Source organism: Balaenoptera musculus, chromosome 2, assembly GCF_009873245.2.
Source record: "Balaenoptera musculus isolate JJ_BM4_2016_0621 chromosome 2, mBalMus1.pri.v3, whole genome shotgun sequence".
Classification (NCBI taxonomy): domain Eukaryota; kingdom Metazoa; phylum Chordata; class Mammalia; order Artiodactyla; family Balaenopteridae; genus Balaenoptera; species Balaenoptera musculus.
Genome location: NC_045786.1, coordinates 81,205,179 through 81,221,609, shown reverse-complemented (window position 1 = coordinate 81,221,609; position 16,431 = coordinate 81,205,179). Strand labels below are relative to the sequence as shown.

Sequence of the window (16,431 nt, the reverse complement as noted above, 5' to 3'; positions counted from 1 at the left end):
ATGTGGGATCTTCCCAGACCAGGGCACGAACCCGTGTCTTCTGCATTGGCAGGCAGATTCTCAACCACTGCGCCACCAGGGAAGCCCTATCTGTCATTTTTAATGACGGCAGAACATTCCACTTATGAATATACCATTAACTAAAAATTCCCAACCAGTGGACACTTACTTTGCTCCAGGGCCACGGTGATACCCTTGCATTGCATTACCTCCTTAGATAAATTCCAATTTGTGGCATTGCTGAGTTAAATGGAAAGCACATTTTTGAAGGCTTTCAATACCCATCGCCATTATCCATCATTTACTGTGTGTCTCCCGCGTGACAGGTGCTGGGCTGAGAGCTTCACACATGGCCTGAGGTCACAGGCTTTATCTCCATTTCTACCGAAAAGGAAAACAGGCTCAGGGAGGCTAAGGACCTTATGCACACACACACTTGGGCCTCTGAGAACAGATAAATACCTCCCATCGTGGGGTAAACTCTGGGCAGGTGGCTGTGATTCTTTAGAAAATCAAGAACTAGGTGAGGCAGTGACAAAGGCTTCCTGGTCCAGAAGACACCCCAACCTGGGATCCCTCCCACTTCCTGATGGAGCCAGAGCAATGGGTCATTTAGATCACGAGTCAAGAAACCCGCCCTCACCTGGCTCAGCCATCACCTGGCAGGGAGAGGTGCCAAGTTAGAGCCAGAAGCGACCTTAACAACTCGACAATCAGTGCCCAGCATCATCCACAGGCACCCTGTGCGGGGTGCCCTGTGTGCAGGGCTGAACCCTCCCTGCCTGGGGCCTGGGGTCGGGCAGTCATGTGGAGCAGTTGTTTTCAAACTTCTATTTGAGTTGCACAAGGCTCCCTCCCCCTGCCTTCTTCCACTTTCTCTCATAGATAAAATCTTACTAGAAGCCCAATCTAGAAACTAGACAGAGCAAAGCCAGGCTGGTGAACAGTCGAGGGAGGTGCTGGGCTCAGAGGCGCTTCTGCTCTGCACGCCTCTGGCCCAGGGGCTCCCAAGGTCCAAACAGCAAGCGTGCAGGCCGACGTGGGGCGCCAGCCCTGTCACTTCTCAGAAAGGAAAATGAGGCCTGAGGGAGGGCACACTTATAGAGGTAAACAAATGTGTCCTCTGAGGCTGTGCCCTCCTCTGTAAAACGAGGGTGTGAAGAGTTTATCTATGGGGCCTTGGAAATGATCTGTCATTCTGGCTTCAGACAAAGATGAACTTTTCATCAAGATGTGGCTTCCTCTCAACTTCCAGGGAATAGTTTTGCTGTTTATTTTATAATCAGTGCACACAGGAACCTAAAGTAAAATGTAGAACGTGGAGGTCAATACACAAGAATTCAAGCCATGTAACTTCATAAAGTGAAATTATGCAGCAGCGTCATTCCTGGTGCTCCATAAGGCCGTGAAAAAATGACCCCAGCGTGAACACGCTCTAAAATCTCCCTGAAAATGAACACTGTGAAATTGACTGTAAATACAGAACACAAGTTCAAAGACATGTGAGAGGTCTTAAATATGAAAACAGAACTATTTTTAAAATGATCTTGAATAACTTACTGAATTTTGCACCAACATACAGTCTTGTGATGGCCACAATTTGGTAGAAGATCAAAGGAATCAAGGAAGAAAACGTATCCAAAGCTAATTTTTAAAAACTCATTCTGTCTGATTCTACCCCAAGGTAGAATGGGGTGGGATGTATACAAAACCCTCACACACCTGCATGGAAGGAAAACATTTATAATCACATTACCTCACCTGTGTTAGAGATTTCTTTTTTTTAACGTTTTTATTGGAGTATAATTGCTTTACAATGGTGTTAGTTTCTGCTTTATAACAAAGTGAATCAGTTATACATATACATATATCCTCATATCTCTTCCCTCTTGAGTCTCCCTCCCTCCTACCCTCCCTATCCCACCCTTCTAGCTGGTCACAAAGCACCGAGCTGATCTCCCTGTGCTATGCTGCTGCTTCCCACTAGCTAGCTATTTTACATGTGGTAGTGTATATATGTCCATGCCACTTTCTCACTTTGTCCCAGCTTACCCTTCCCCCTCCCCGTGTCCTCAAGTCCATTCTCTAGTAGGTCTGCATCTTTATCTTTATTCCCGTCTTGCCCCTAGGTTCTTCATGATCTTTTTCTTTTCTTTTTTTTTAGATTCCATATATATGTGTTAGCATACGGTATTTGTTTTTCTCTTTCTGACTTACTTCACTCTGTCAGAGATTTTTGAAATGCCCCAAAACCATAAATTAGCCACAGACAAAAAACCCTGAATTCCTGAATTAAAATTTGGAAGGGTTAAGTTATGGTACAGCCTTTATGATGGAATACTATATGGTTCCAAATCATAATTTTTAAATACTGACATTAAAAAGAACTGTAAAATGACATGAGGAGCTATTCAATCCATTGGGTTAAATTAAAACTCGACTCATACAAAAAACAAACTAAACTCAAACTATACCTACTACAATCCCAAGTATGCTTATAAATACATACACAGACATGAAAACGTAAGCTATAAAGTCCCAAGTAAGCTTATAAATACACACACAAACATGAAAACATCAAAATATTAAAAGTGGCTACCTCTGGGTGGTGGGGTTATGGATGACTTGTTTTCCTGTATTTCTGAATCTGCTACAGCGGCCTTAGCTTATTATGACAGTTTTCTAGCAAGAGGAAGGCGCGAGGAAATGAAAGGCAAGTTTGCTTTCTGCTCCTTCTGACACCACAGGCCACACATGGAAGAGCAGCTGGAAGCAGATTACTCTGCTGGGAAACTCACTTTTATAAGCCTCAGTACACGTAGCATATTTCCTTAGAACGTGGAAAAAGTGGATCAACATATTTGCTTCAGACTAATCCAGAAATATGGTTTTCCTAAATTTCTCCTTACACTGTAAAGTCAGAATGGTCCAAGGCTCTAGCCATAAAGCCTTTGAGAATAAGACCTTTCACAAAGTTACACTTAGAACACATAGAAAAGGGAATAGCATCGGAGGATAAATCCTGTGCTTTCCCATATTTCGTCTGGAGTTTTAACCTACAGACATTACACAAATCTTTTTTGAGCTGCTCTGCTCCTAGATAATAATAGAATCTTCCCCAAAGGAGCTGGGAACCGGAATGAAGTCATCCCCACACAGGCCCACAAGGCTGCCACGTATGTTGGCCAAAATGAACACGGCCTCCCTCCTGCTGTCTGCTTTCAGTCTGTCTTCCAGATCATTTGTCCCTTTAATTTCAAGTTAAGAACTTTTTAAAACTGAACTCTCTCCTTTTTCTCTGGATCTTGACTCCCATTTCAGTATTCATTTTTTATTATAAAAGCAATAAATGCACACATGTGTATAAAGTAAAACGTACCTCTACATCCCCCCACTCCCCTCTCTAGAGATAACAAGCTTCCTGTGTCTCCTGCCACAAATTTAATGCATATACAAGCAGCTTTTGTTTAAGCTAATGAGACCATATCATACACACTGTTGGGCACTTTTTTTTTCTTACTCAATACTGACACCTCTTCACACACACGCACACAGATTTAGCTTTTTGTTTCTGTTTTTTTCCATTTTAATGTGAATCTCAGCCTTCGGCGAGACGGTCTAGCATGGTGAGAAGGACAGCTGTACTCCCCATTTGCCCTTAGAGTAGCTGCATAACCTCTGGGAAATCCCTTAACCCTTCCCTGGATCTCTGCTGCTACTTCATCCCCAAGGAAAGGGGAGAGGGTTGTTGGGAGGGGAAGAAAACTTTTTGTGCCCGAAAACTGAGGCTGAAGCTGGTGACCTTTCTAGTTTCAAGAGCTGTGTGATAGGCACCCCCCCAAAGATGTCCACATCCTAATTCTCAGAACCTGTGAATATGTTACCTTAAGTGACAAACGGTGCTTTGAAGATGTGATGAAGTTAGGGATCTAGAGATGGGAAGAGTATTCTGAATTATACATGTGGGCCCAATGTAAGTAATTACAAGGGTCCTTATAAGAGGGAGGCAGGGGGATCAAAGTCAAAGAAAGAGATGCAATGACAGAAACGAGGTTGGAGTGAGGTGGGGTCACAAGCCAAGGCATGCAGGCAACCTCTAGAAGCTGGGAACGGCAAGGAATGGACTCTCCCACGAAGCCTCAGAAGGAATGCAGCCCTTCCAACCCATTTTAGATTTCTCATCTCCAGAATTGTAAGAGAATAAATGTATGTTGTTTTAAGCCACTATGTTTACGGAGATTTGTACAAGAGCAATAGGAAACTAACACAAGCTGCCACCTCACGGTTCTAAAATGCCTGAGAATCAAACGAGCGAGCACCTACCCATGGGAGAAGGTAAGCAGAAGGCGATGACGGAAAACACGTGGAGAGAAGCAGGAAATGCTGGAGGAGTGAGGGGAAAGGCAGGGCAGGGGCCCGAGGTCTGGGGCTGTGGAGTTTGATGTAGGCTGGCTTCCCCTTAGGCCGCCCATAAAGACCACTTCCTGTAGTTAAAGTTGGCCCAGGGTTTGACTTGGGAATGAGGGCCCAACAAAATGGATGCTGGTTTGAGGGTCAAAGGGATGGGAGCTGAAGAACTGAGAGTCTGACGTTCGGTTAAGTTCTCTTTCCTCCAAGTTTATGCTCTGTAGTTTTGTTGTGTTGAGCTTTTTATGGCAAGAATTTGGGCAAGTCAGAGCTAACAGAAGGCTGAACAACTGTCCTGGTTTGCCCAGGACTGAAGGGCTTCCCAGTATGCAAGGCTTTCCTTTCTTGCATTTAAAAACCAAGAGTCCCAGGTGCACCAGGATGACTTGGTCACCTTGGCTATGGCCTAAAGACCTTTCCCTGACCAGGGTAGGGGCTACAGGGCAACCTATGATTTCACATCACCAAAATGCAAAAACGCACATGCTCAGGAAGAGGCTGAGAGACTGGAAGAGAGAAGAGCCCAGGGATCATGGAGATCTCTGCGGGAGAGACTGCGGTCACAAGAAGAGGAGCAGTGCTGAGTGCTTACAAGATCCCCGGGGGGCTGTGACGGAGTGAGGGGCCAGTGTCTTACGAGGGTCACCCTTGTGGATCCTGAAGACACCAGGGATAGGACAGGGCTTAGGGTCAAAAGGAAGGCTTGAGCCATGTGCCATAGTCCTCAAAAAAGGAGGGAGCCTGGCTGGGGGGTCAGGAGACAGCAGCATGGAGAGGGAGATCAGTTGAATGCTCGGAGCCTCAAAGGAACAAGGGTTTGACATGAGAGTGGAAGAGAAGTGGTCCGGAAGATACAGAGGGAATAAAGGGGACCCTGACCGCATGGCTTCTGGTCTTTTCTACTCAAAAATTCTAACATATGCAGGTGGGGATAAATCCTTCCACTGTGGGTCCAAAATTTGGCCCCGACCTCTGAGAGCACTGCATTTTTGGCAGGACAGAGGTTCCCTGTTGAAAAGCTGCATCTTCACCATCTCTCTGCCTTAGGCAATTTACCAGATTCACAGAAAAGGCTGAAAAATATCCCAGTGGGCAGCCTTTACTCTCCAGAGCGTTTCTGGAGAGTGCCCTCTGCGCTGAGCACTAAGACGTTCGGCAAAAAAGCTGAAGTGAGGCTGGGCTGGAGCTCCGACTGGCTGGGCTGGAATCCTGGGTCCACTACTTACTAGCTGGGATCTTTCAGCAAGTCCTTTCACCTCTCTGTGCCTCAGTTTCCTCATCTGTAAAATGGAGAAATCAGACGATCTACCTCAGAGGCACTAACACCAAGCTTGCAGCATCGTCACTATCATCTGCAGAGTGTAGGAATTTGCAAAGGGAAATGGGGCAGACCCATTATCCATTCCCTACTTCTCTGATAACAGAACCCAACTTTGTTCGGGGATGGCAGCGTACCCAGCTCACTTCTCCCTTTCTCAGCCTCCCTTGCTGTAGCCATGTGACCTAGTTCTGGCCAATGAAGTGCAAACAGAAATCTGTTGGGGAGAAAGGAGGTCTTTGAAAAAACTTTTGCCTTCCTGAAAAGAAGGAGAAACAGAAGCTGGTGCCCACATTCCCCCTTCTTCCAGCCCTGGATACGGAGGTGATGCTGGGCGCTGTGGCAGTTATAATCATGGGGCAAACGCCAGTGCTCTGAGGTAGTGGAGAAAAAAGAAGCATGGGTTCCTGATAGCACACCGGGCAGCTGAACCAAAGCTGACAATCGCCTACCCTTGTTCTTGTTAAGAAAAATAACTCCCAATTTGCTTAATTACTTTACTTGGGGTTTACAGCTAATTGTAGCTGAATACATTTCTAAATGATATAGGGGCTTAGCCTGCCTCCTATTTAAAGGAGGCCCCTATGAAAGCACAGCACATTTGAAATTCAGGTCACCTGCTTCTATCAAGTGATTTTTTTTTTCAAAGAAAGGAATCAGGTGTTAAAAGATCTAGCATAAACCCCATCTTTCTTTTCCAAAGTGAATGTAGAGGGGTGGTACCAAAATGGCAGGAGCACAATGTATAGGTGTGCCTGAGAACACCATGCATGCGGAGGCCCTGTTCAGCAAAGGGGAGCTGCCACCCTCAGGGCTGAAAAGGAAGCAGATGAAGCCACTTCCCCAAGCCTGGCCTGAGCCCAAGCACTACTGAGGACAAAGCATCCCACAGAGTAAAGGGAAGCTGATTCCACTAAGAGTCATGTAACCTGGCTATTTAATTGTTCACTCATAAAAATCACAGACCGGTTCTGAATTATGGTCGTGGTCAATAACGTAAGTTTATTTAAGATTGCTACTGCTGTTTTATGCTAACCGCACCTCACGCATCCAAAAGCTTCTTAAACAGCCTTAAAGGAACTAAATGTTTGGATTTGGTAAGCTCCTCTGCTTCCCTTCCCCCATCTGGCTCTCCACTCTCGGACTGGAAAAGTGAGCTTTTATATCAGAGTCTGGTTCCTTGCAAAAGCAAAACTGAGGAAAGACAACAGTGATGGAGAAAGTAAAATGCTTACCAAAAAAACCAGGAGTTTACCCTAGGCCGCGTCCACAAGAGCTCGCTGCGCTTGCCTCCACTGACAACCAACCCCCCGCCCCGCCCACCCCGCTCCGCTGGGGAAGGGCAAAGAATGAGATCAGCTTGCATCTTCCAGGAAGGCAGGTGATGACGGTAACTGGTCCCACGATCCAACGTCAGGAGGACAGCGGCCAGGGGCTGCCCCCCGCCCAGAGGCGGGCTGGCTTCCACTAGCCGGCAGGGGCTCTGCGAGGTGCCGGGAGCCCGCGAGCGTCCGGCTCGGGTCCCCCACCCGCGAGTCCGGGGGCTCGGGCCGCTACCCGCGTCTCATGTGGCGCCCGGGCACCGGGGCCCTCATCCAGGGCGGTGGCGCGGGCCTGGCTCCGGGCCCGGGTCGCCCCCTCCATCCTCTCCCCCTATCCCCCCGGGAGACGGAGCCGGTCTCCTTTCCCCGGCCCGCCTCCCGGCGCGCAGCCCCCGGCCCCGCCCCGGCCCGCACTCACGCTCCACGTCGTGCAGCTTGGCCCGCTCCTCCTCCAGTTTGCCCTTGAGGCTCTCGGCCTCGCTCTTGAGCGACGCCAGCGTCTCGTTCTCGTGCAGCCCGTCGGTTGCCATCTTCGAGCGGGGACGCGGCGGGAGGGAAGCGGGGATGCGAGTCAGCGGGCGGCGGAGGCCGGGCCGGCGAGCTTGCGCCGAGCCACCACCGGCGCAGCTCCAGCCGTCTCCCCGAGCGCGCCCCGCCCCCCGGCGCTGACGCCGGCTGCTGAGAGCCGGGCTGCTGCGGCCGATCCCCCTCCCCCCTCCCCCGGATGTGTCCGCGGGCGCAGAGCCCTTGCGCAGTGCCCCAGGCGAGGCCCGAGTTAGCGCTGCAGCGCACACCACCCGGGGACGCAGGGAGTGTCGTGCCCATATTGCGGGTGGGAAAACCGAGGTTAGGAGATACGTGACTTGCTGAAGGACGCGCACTTAGTGAGGGCCAAGCTGGGATTCCAACCCAGGACTGCCCGGCTCCTGGGAGTTTGGTGAAGTCCCAGTGACACAGCCCTTGCAACACCCCTTTCCCCCAGTCCCCCGCACACATCTCCCCTCCTTGGTGGCTTCTGCCTGCTGAGAGAGGAGAGGGGAAGGGGGCCTGGCTCGCGCCACTGGTACCCGGTCTGACCCCTGGTAGCTCTGATGCTCCCCCTACAACGAAATGAAAACTCTCCTCGTTTATTGACTTAAATATACAAAGCTAGTTCTGGCTTCTGAGAAGCTGTGGGGTCTTTGCCCGTTCTTGGTTTTGCCTTTCTTTTATTCACTCGGGAATTAAGTCCCTGGCCCAGAAAATTAAGTCCCTGGCAGCAGAAGAAAGTGGTGGTGGGGCCAGGGAGCCAAAGGGACCCAGACTCGGGGCTTCTGAGCCCCTGCCCAGTGATCTCAGACACGTCACTTCTGAGGCAGCTTCCTCCACCTTAGAATGAAGGGTTGCTATAGTTCCCTCAAGGAAGCAAATTAGTGACTTTGTGGCAGACTCAAGCGTCCGTTCTTTCCAGTCTCTTTTCGTGCCAGGCACGGTTCCAAGTGCTTTACATTAATAACTCACCACAGTCACCCTGAATGGGTACTATTGTCACCTCCATTTTACAAATGAGGAAACTGAGGCACAGAAAGGTTAAATGATTTGCTTAGTTCACACTCCCAGAAACAGTGTCAGAATTAGAGCAAAAGACTAAGAGCACAGGCTCTGTCTAGATCAGACTGCCTGGGGGGTAAATCCTGGTTGTGCTGTGTGGCCTCGAGTGGCTTACTAAATTTCTCTGTGTCTCAGGCTCCTCATCTGTAAATGGGGATAACACCTTCCTCATAGGATCCTCATCAGGAGTGACTACGTAGAGCATTCAGAGTGAAGCGTGGCACACAGTATGTGCTCGTTGTTATCGTTAAGGCTGCCTGGTACACTCGAGCAATTCACAGGAAGTAATTTAAATGAGACACTGGATCATGGGGGACACTTCTCACAAGGGTCATCTCAGAAGGCCTCAGGCTGGCACCTTTTTGCCCACCGCGGGATGTGTGTGTCTGCGTCAGGGGCTGCCTGTTTGTGAAGACCCGGGGTTAGTGGAGCTTCATACTGGTGTGTGCCCTCCTCTGAAGGCTCTTTGTGTAAAATGACCCCCAAACATCCTCCAATCTGGAGAGTTTACCATCTAGAGATGAGGCCATGTAACTTTTCAATGGCTGGCAAAGTTTGCAAAGTGCCTTCCTATCGTTTGCTGTTCAGTGCTTTTTGTAAGTGAGGAAGCTGGAGGTCAGACAAGTTGAGATCTGCTACATTTCAGCAGTGGTGGAGTTACAGGGTTGCCCCTATCCATGAAAAGTGTCCACAGGGTGCTGTGTCTATACAATCCCAAACACCTGGATTAAAAAGTTAGCTGTCAGTCATTTGGATGTCTCCACAGTCAAAAGAATCTGTCTGAATATTTGGGAACCCCAACTGCTTGTGGTGGAGATAGCTGGTGACAATCCTCTGAAGAATATCTCCAGGCAGGGTTCTGACCTGGGAAGAATCTGTGATGCTACAGAGGGCCTGACATCTGGGATTGTGGGCTCCTTCTGTCCACAGAGGAAGTTGTTTCAAAAAGAGAAGAGCTGGATTAATAAATAGCACTGCTCCAGGATGGTAGGGCCATCAGAAAGCAGGTTTATTTTAAGAACTGAATGTCCTCAGTTTGCAGTTTGCAGATCCAAGTTTAGAACACAATGTGCTGCAGGTAGAAGCCCATCACACTGAGCCTGAACCCCGTGACATCAGGATTACTATGCTGTACCAAAGCCTGTGTGCCACCTGAGGCTGCTTACTTGCAATTTGCTTTATAGGAATAATTTTTTAAAATGTGATCACTGTCAGGGGTTACACTGGGACCAAAAGGATGAATACGGTTTTTCCTCTTCAGTTGGATAAAATGTCAACGTTATCTTTCCTCCCTTAGATATGTGTTTTGTTTTTTGTTTTTTCATCGTGTCCATGATCGGGATTTCCTACTGAGCTTGTGGGGAAGAGTGCTTTACCACTTGTGACCAGGTGGGGGCTCCACACGGCTTTGCAAATCCTCTGATGAGACAGGATATTCTTAGTGCCTCAGCCCGGCTGTGGGCATTTCTGCTGCAAGATCTGAAGCCTGCGCAAAGCCATCTCTGGTGAGGATTGATTTGTGTACTTTGAAAAGTGCCAGGTTTTGTGTTCAGTGTCTACCCTCGCTGAAGGCTTAGACCCAAGTAGCACTTTTCCTTGACCCTGATTTTGCTAAATACTGAGGCCCTATATGGTTCAATCTTCTACAGAGCTGTTCCTAGGGACAGCTGGAACAGGGCCTTTGGGAAGATGCTCCCCGGCTGTTTATTTACCAGAGTTTCTTTTAGCTTGCTTGCTTGCCAAGCAGACTAGGAGAAGACAGAAGAAAAAAGCATCAGCTCTAAAAAATAATAAGCTAAAATATTTATTGAGCACTTCCTCTGCTGGGTATTGTTTTAAACACCTTCTCAAATAAACTCACTTTTGTTTCTCCCAAAACCCTATGAGTCAGATGCCATTACTGTTGTTTTACAGATGGGAAAACAGACCTCCTGGGAGAGGGGAGGTCCATTGGTACAAGGCCTCCAAGGAACATAACTGGGAGTTGAACCCAGGCAGTCAGAGCCCACATCCTAAATCCCCACACTATACTGTCTCACCCAGCCTGGGTGTGCTGCAAATGTGTGTGTGTGTGTGTGTGTGTGTGTGTGTAAACTGATTCTCTGGCAACCCACCTGTCACAGGACCCTCACATCAGCATTGTTTAAAGACAGGTAACGACTTAAAGTTTTAAAAAGCAGCACTTACGATTTCTGCACATAGTGAACAGTAGCTGAGCTGTTGAGATTTCTTGAAAACTGGTCTCAGAGCCCGTTGTTTGAAACATTTGTCACAGGAGCCAAATACGTTAACGAGAAAGGTCTGATCACACATCTTTTACCCAGGATGAAGCTGAAAAAGAGGGAGAGAAGAAAAAGGGATGTGTGTGTACGAGAAAAGTTCTACAACCTAAGAAACAACCTTTCACAAACTCTTTAGTCTTATTTCTCTGATTTCTTGGGCATTTGATAGCAACTGAAAGCATTATGAAACATTCCTAAGTATTTTATAACAGTCTGCAAATTTTTACTTTCTACTGTTTGTTCATAAAAGAGACATTGTAAGAGACTTTAATGAACTTTGTATTAACATGGTAGTTAGTGTGGATGTAAAAATCACTTTCTTGACTTGAGGCTGCTGAGCTGAAAGCAGAGCTGGGTTGTTAAACAAAGCGGGCCTCATCCTCCCACACAGCACGGGGCATCACCGCAGTCAGGTGCTTCTTCTGAAATAGCAGTAAGAGCAGCCAAAAACTGTAACCTCAAGGAAACCATAAGTCTGAGTGCCTTAATCTTTAACCAGTTTCCAATCAGCGGATTAATACGTGCTTTTTGTTTTGCTTTCTCTTTCTTTCTTTTTTTTTGGCCACACCGCATGGCATGTGGGATCTTAGTTCCCGGACCAGGGATGGAACCCGCGCCCCCTTCAGGGGAAGCTTGGAGTCTTAACCACTGGACCACCAGGGAAGTCCCCAGTACATGCTCTTGTTGACTTAAAAAGAAACCAAGAAAAGAAAAGAAAAAGAGGGAGAGAAAAGAGGGGGAGAGGGAAAAAAAGGGATGTGTGTACATGAGAAAAGCCAACAGAAACCGCGTTTTAAAACCTTGTCTCCCTGTTATGGTAGTTGCTCAGACCTCTACATGAGGAATAAAGTCTATGCAGTTAATCTGTAACCTTTGATTTATTACAACATGCTGGGTCAACACCAGCTCATTTATTTAATCAGTAAGAAAGTGTCAGACAATAGGTTTCCTGAACAGACATGGACACAATTGATCTTTGCAGCACAGTATTAATCCTGTGGGGCCTCACAAAGGAAAGTGTCCTTGTAATGGATACTGTAATATAAAACTTAAAAAAAAAAAATTCCTCCCCTCAGGATGAACTTTTGCAGTAAAGACAAGAGTCAGAAAACAGCAGAGCCTGACCCCAACCGAGTAAATGTGCTGTTGGTTGCCTGCAAGTAACACATCTCATTTATGAAACATTTGACAGTCACAGACCTAGGGGGTCACCGCTTGTTCACCCAGAAGCCAACAGACAGGCCCAGGTCACTGAAGGGAGGGTAACCTTGAGGAAACAAAATGATCTTGTGCTAAGGGTGGGGCTCTGGCTGGCCGGATCCTGGCCCTACTACTTAGGCAAGAAACTTCACCTCTCTGAATCTTTGTTTGCTAGTCTGTCAAATGGGTATCTTAGAATCTACCATCGCAGGGGTATCAGGGGAATTATGAGGGACAGCGCAGGAAGCGTTTAGCTCAAGGCTGGAATATAGTGAGTGCTGCACAGATGTTATGCTGCCCTGCGGGTGGCTACAACCATAGCAGCCGCCACCACAGCAGCGGGGGGGGGGGGGGGGGGGGGGGCGGGAGGGGAGGGGGGATGAGGCTGGAGATGAGGAAAGAGCAGAGAGGAGCCTATGGCCACAGTTCAGACGCGATGAAGGCGTGAACTAAAGCAATGCTCTGGGGTGGATTTGGAGCATGCTTACGAAGGAGAGGGAGCTGGACTCGGTGACGTGTGGGCACAAGCAGAGGGCGAGGTCTAGGATGCCCTCTAGGTTTCTGTTTGGGGGGCTGAGGGGTCGTGGTGCCGCTGTTGGAGAGGGAGGACAAGGGGGTAGAGGTGGGAGGGAGCAGCCATTGTCGCCGAGCCAATTTAACAGGCGTTCCAAAGAGCGGGCCATGTCAAGAAGAGAAGAGAAGAGAACCGCTGAGTGTAAAGATATTGGGGGCCCTGGTCTGAACATTTGGAAGAGCCCAAAGTGAGAGGGATGTATCTGTGGGGCAGGTGGCAGTGGGGACACCGCTGAGGGGGAATGTCTACCCTGCAGAGGTCACCATGGGGCTGGGGAGAGAATGGGGAGCTCATGAGTTGGGGTGGACTCCTACAGCCAAGGGCCGGCTGGCGGAGTTCTTGAGATCTCTGAGGAACAAAGGAGTAGAGGACAGTCCCCTAAGGACGAGAGATCAGGAGGGAACCAGCTACTGACCACCGCGAAGGGCTGGTCCCTGACTTCTCACAGCCACCCTGGGAGGGAGGAAGGACATCTGTGTTACCGCAGAGGAAATGCTGAGGGATTAAATGAGATCAAGGTCAGTGACGGAGCCTGAATCTGTATGTAGTGGGACTCCACAGTGTTTACCACAGAGCTAGACCATCAAGCCGCTCTGCTTTGTCCCAAAGAGCGAGTTAAAGACTGGGAAAGGGCCTGCCCACCCGAGCCTGGCCCGTGCCGGGGGCCTAGTAATGTTGCCCAGCCCCCCGGCCCCCCACTGCCCAAACCTGCTAAGGCGGCCAGTCACGAGGTCGTGCTGAGAACTCCAAGTAATAGCATTAGGAAGGTGAGCCGTGGATTTATTCAGCGAGGGAGCGACGTCATTCAAGTGGATTATTCCAGCATTTGCGCTTCAGAAGTAGGTCAGAGAGACAAAGTACAGCAGGAAAATCGACTAGGTTAAGAGACTGTTATCATGTTCTGGGGAAGAGGAAATGAGCCCTGGACAGAGTAGCAGCTGCAGGAATGGAAGGCGAGAGGAACCCGAGGAAGCAAGTGCAGAAGGAATAGAAGGATGACTAGGAATTATGGGAGATCCACCCCTACAAAGAGAGAAGTAGAAAAATTGCCACACAGAAAGACAAATATCATATGATGTTGCTTACATGTGGAATCTTAAAAAAAAGGGGGTACAAATGATTTACAAAACAGAAGTAGAGTCATGGATGTAGAAAACAAACTTATGGTTACCACAGGATAAGGGGGGAGGAGGGATAAATTGGGAGATTGGGACTGACATATACACACTGGTATAGATAACTAATAGATAACTAATAAGAACCTGCTGTATAGCACAGGGAACTCTACTCAGTACTCTGTAATGGCATATACGAGAAAAGAATCTAAAAAAGAGTGGATATATGTATATGTATAACTGATTCACTTCGCTGTACAGCAGAAACTAACATAATATTGTAAATCAACTATACTCCAATAAATATTAAGAAGAAAAGAAAAATTGCCAACATTCCAAATCTGGATAGAGATAATTTTTTTCTCCCAAACTGAATTTTAAATTTTTTCAAATTGTAAGAGCTGTACATGTTCATTATAAATAATTGGAAACAGAGGAACATGAAGAAGGAAAATCAATCACCTACATGCCCTGTCCTAACAAATAACTGACCTGTTAGCATTTTATGTTTTCTTCTAGTATCTTCATAAGCACCTGTGTGTATACATTAAAAAAATTGGAATTACATGCCATATGCAATTTTGAACTTTAGTTTTTTGCTTAATAGTGTTTTCACCTTTGCATATTCTTGGAAAACACCAATTTTTAAATGGAGACCACAAGTTTTGAATTATAACAACCTTAAATCATATCGCATAGCTAGCATTTTAGATCTGGTTAGTTGAACATGGGCAAGCTACAAACTAAAGTTGGAAGATTATAGTATTTTAAAACTATAAACATTATACACGGTTGTTGTAGAAAGTTTGGAAAAATCGGAAAGGTATAAGGAAGAAAACAATCACCTGTAATCCCATTGCCCAGAGAGACTCCTTTTCACATTTCGGCATATGCAAGAATAGATTTTTAGGACCAGGGGTCATACTGATCACGTACACTGTTTATATTTTTACATCCTGGTGTTTTTCATTTAGTATTTATAACATGGGCTAAATTTAATTTCAGTACATTCTATTGTACTTATTGACAATAATTCTTTTTATGATGAGGGAACTTTTCAAGCTAGAGCGAATGCTTCAATGGGCATTTTAACAAGAAAAAGATAAAAATACCCCATTTTAACAAGTTTTGACATGAAGTTGCTCTGCAGTAGGAGTTCCCCAACCCTAAGCCATGCACAAAATTTCTTTGAAATGTTTCACTTAAATAGATGTTGCAAAAAATCACCAAAACCCCCACTACCCCATGATTATTTTTAAAAAGTCAGTGCCAAGATAGAAAATCAAAAGTGAAAATCCCCATTATCTGCCCTGCACTCAATTCCCTGAGTTTGATGGCTATTCTTCCAGACTTTTCTGATGCCATAGATAAAGTTTTGTTAGTTATATAAATGGGGCTGTTAGCTACTTGCTTTTTCACCTTATTCTGTTAGTGCTTACAGAACTATCTGTTTTATGGTAATAGCTTCAGTATTATTTTATCCTAGGGAGCAATGGAGTATCATAGTTTAATAAACCAACATCCTACTGTTGGATATATAGGATATCACCAGTTTTCACTTTAAAAATAATGCTTCATTGACCCAATTAAAAATGGGCAAAAGTACCCTCAGACTTTGCTGGTGGGAATGTAAAATGGTGCATCCTCTGTGGAAAACAGTTTGGCAGTTACACAAAAAGTTAAACAGAGTTGTTACCAAATGACCAAGCAAATTCACTCCTGGATATATCATATGTTCACATAAAAACTTACACACGAATATTTGTAGCAGCATTTAACACAAAAAGTGGAAACAACTAAAATATCCATCAACTGAGGTATGGATAAAGAAAATGTGGTCTGTTCATACAGTAAACTCTTATTTGACAATAAAAAATTTTGAAGTCCTGATATGTGCTATATCATGGACGAACCTTGAAAACTTTATGCTAAGTGAAATAAGCCAGACACAAAAGGCCACAAATTGTGATTCCATTTATACGATAAGTCTGGGACAGGCAAATCCATAGAGACAGAAAGTAGATTAGAGGTTACCAATAGGTGGGGGAGAGGGGGTTGGGAGTGACTGCTTAATGAATATGGGATTTCTTTTTTGGGGTGATGGAAATGTTCTGGAATTAGATAATGTACATTCTTGTGAATATACTAAAAACCTCTGAAATGTATGCTATAAAATAGAGAGTTTTATATTGTGTGCAATCATATCTCAACACAAATTATTTTTTAAGTGTGCAAAAGACTTGGACACTTCACAAATGTAGATATTCATATGGTCAATAAACAGATAAAGAGGTGCTCAACATCATTAGGCATCAAAGAAATGCAAGTTAAAACCACACTGTGAATCCACTACTTACCCACAAGAATACCTAACAGTAAAAAAGACCGATGATGTGAAACGTGGGTGAGACTATAGAGAACTGGACCTCCTCTGCTGGTGGGAGGATAAGTTGGTACAACCACATTGGAAAACTGGTTCATAGGACCTACTATAGCTACACATACATATAATTCTATTCCTTGATATATACTCAACAGAAATGAATACTTACATCCTCAAAAAAAAAAAAACCCCATGAACAAGAATGTCATAGCAGCTTTATTCATAATAGCCCCAAACTGG

At 46.2% G+C, this 16,431-nt stretch overlaps 1 protein-coding gene across 3 annotated transcripts in view; it reads right to left on the bottom strand.

Moving 5' to 3' along the window:
- GNB5 (G protein subunit beta 5) overlaps nt 1-10,965 on the bottom strand; it is a 56,502-nt gene extending 45,537 nt beyond the window's left edge. Inside the window, exons 1-2 of one of the 3 annotated variants that reach the window (XM_036843422.1) lie at nt 10,825-10,965; nt 7,466-7,577 (exon numbers count right to left, since the gene is read on the bottom strand). In XM_036843422.1, coding sequence (XP_036699317.1) covers nt 7,466-7,577; nt 10,825-10,950 — 238 coding nt within the window. In that variant the 5' untranslated portion in view covers nt 10,951-10,965. Of the gene's footprint in view, nt 1-6,960; nt 7,090-7,465; nt 7,696-10,824 lie in introns of those variants that run through there. The other 2 variants (XM_036843424.1, XM_036843425.1) reach the window with 2 other exon arrangements.
- Between the last annotated feature and the right edge of the window lie 5,466 nt (nt 10,966-16,431).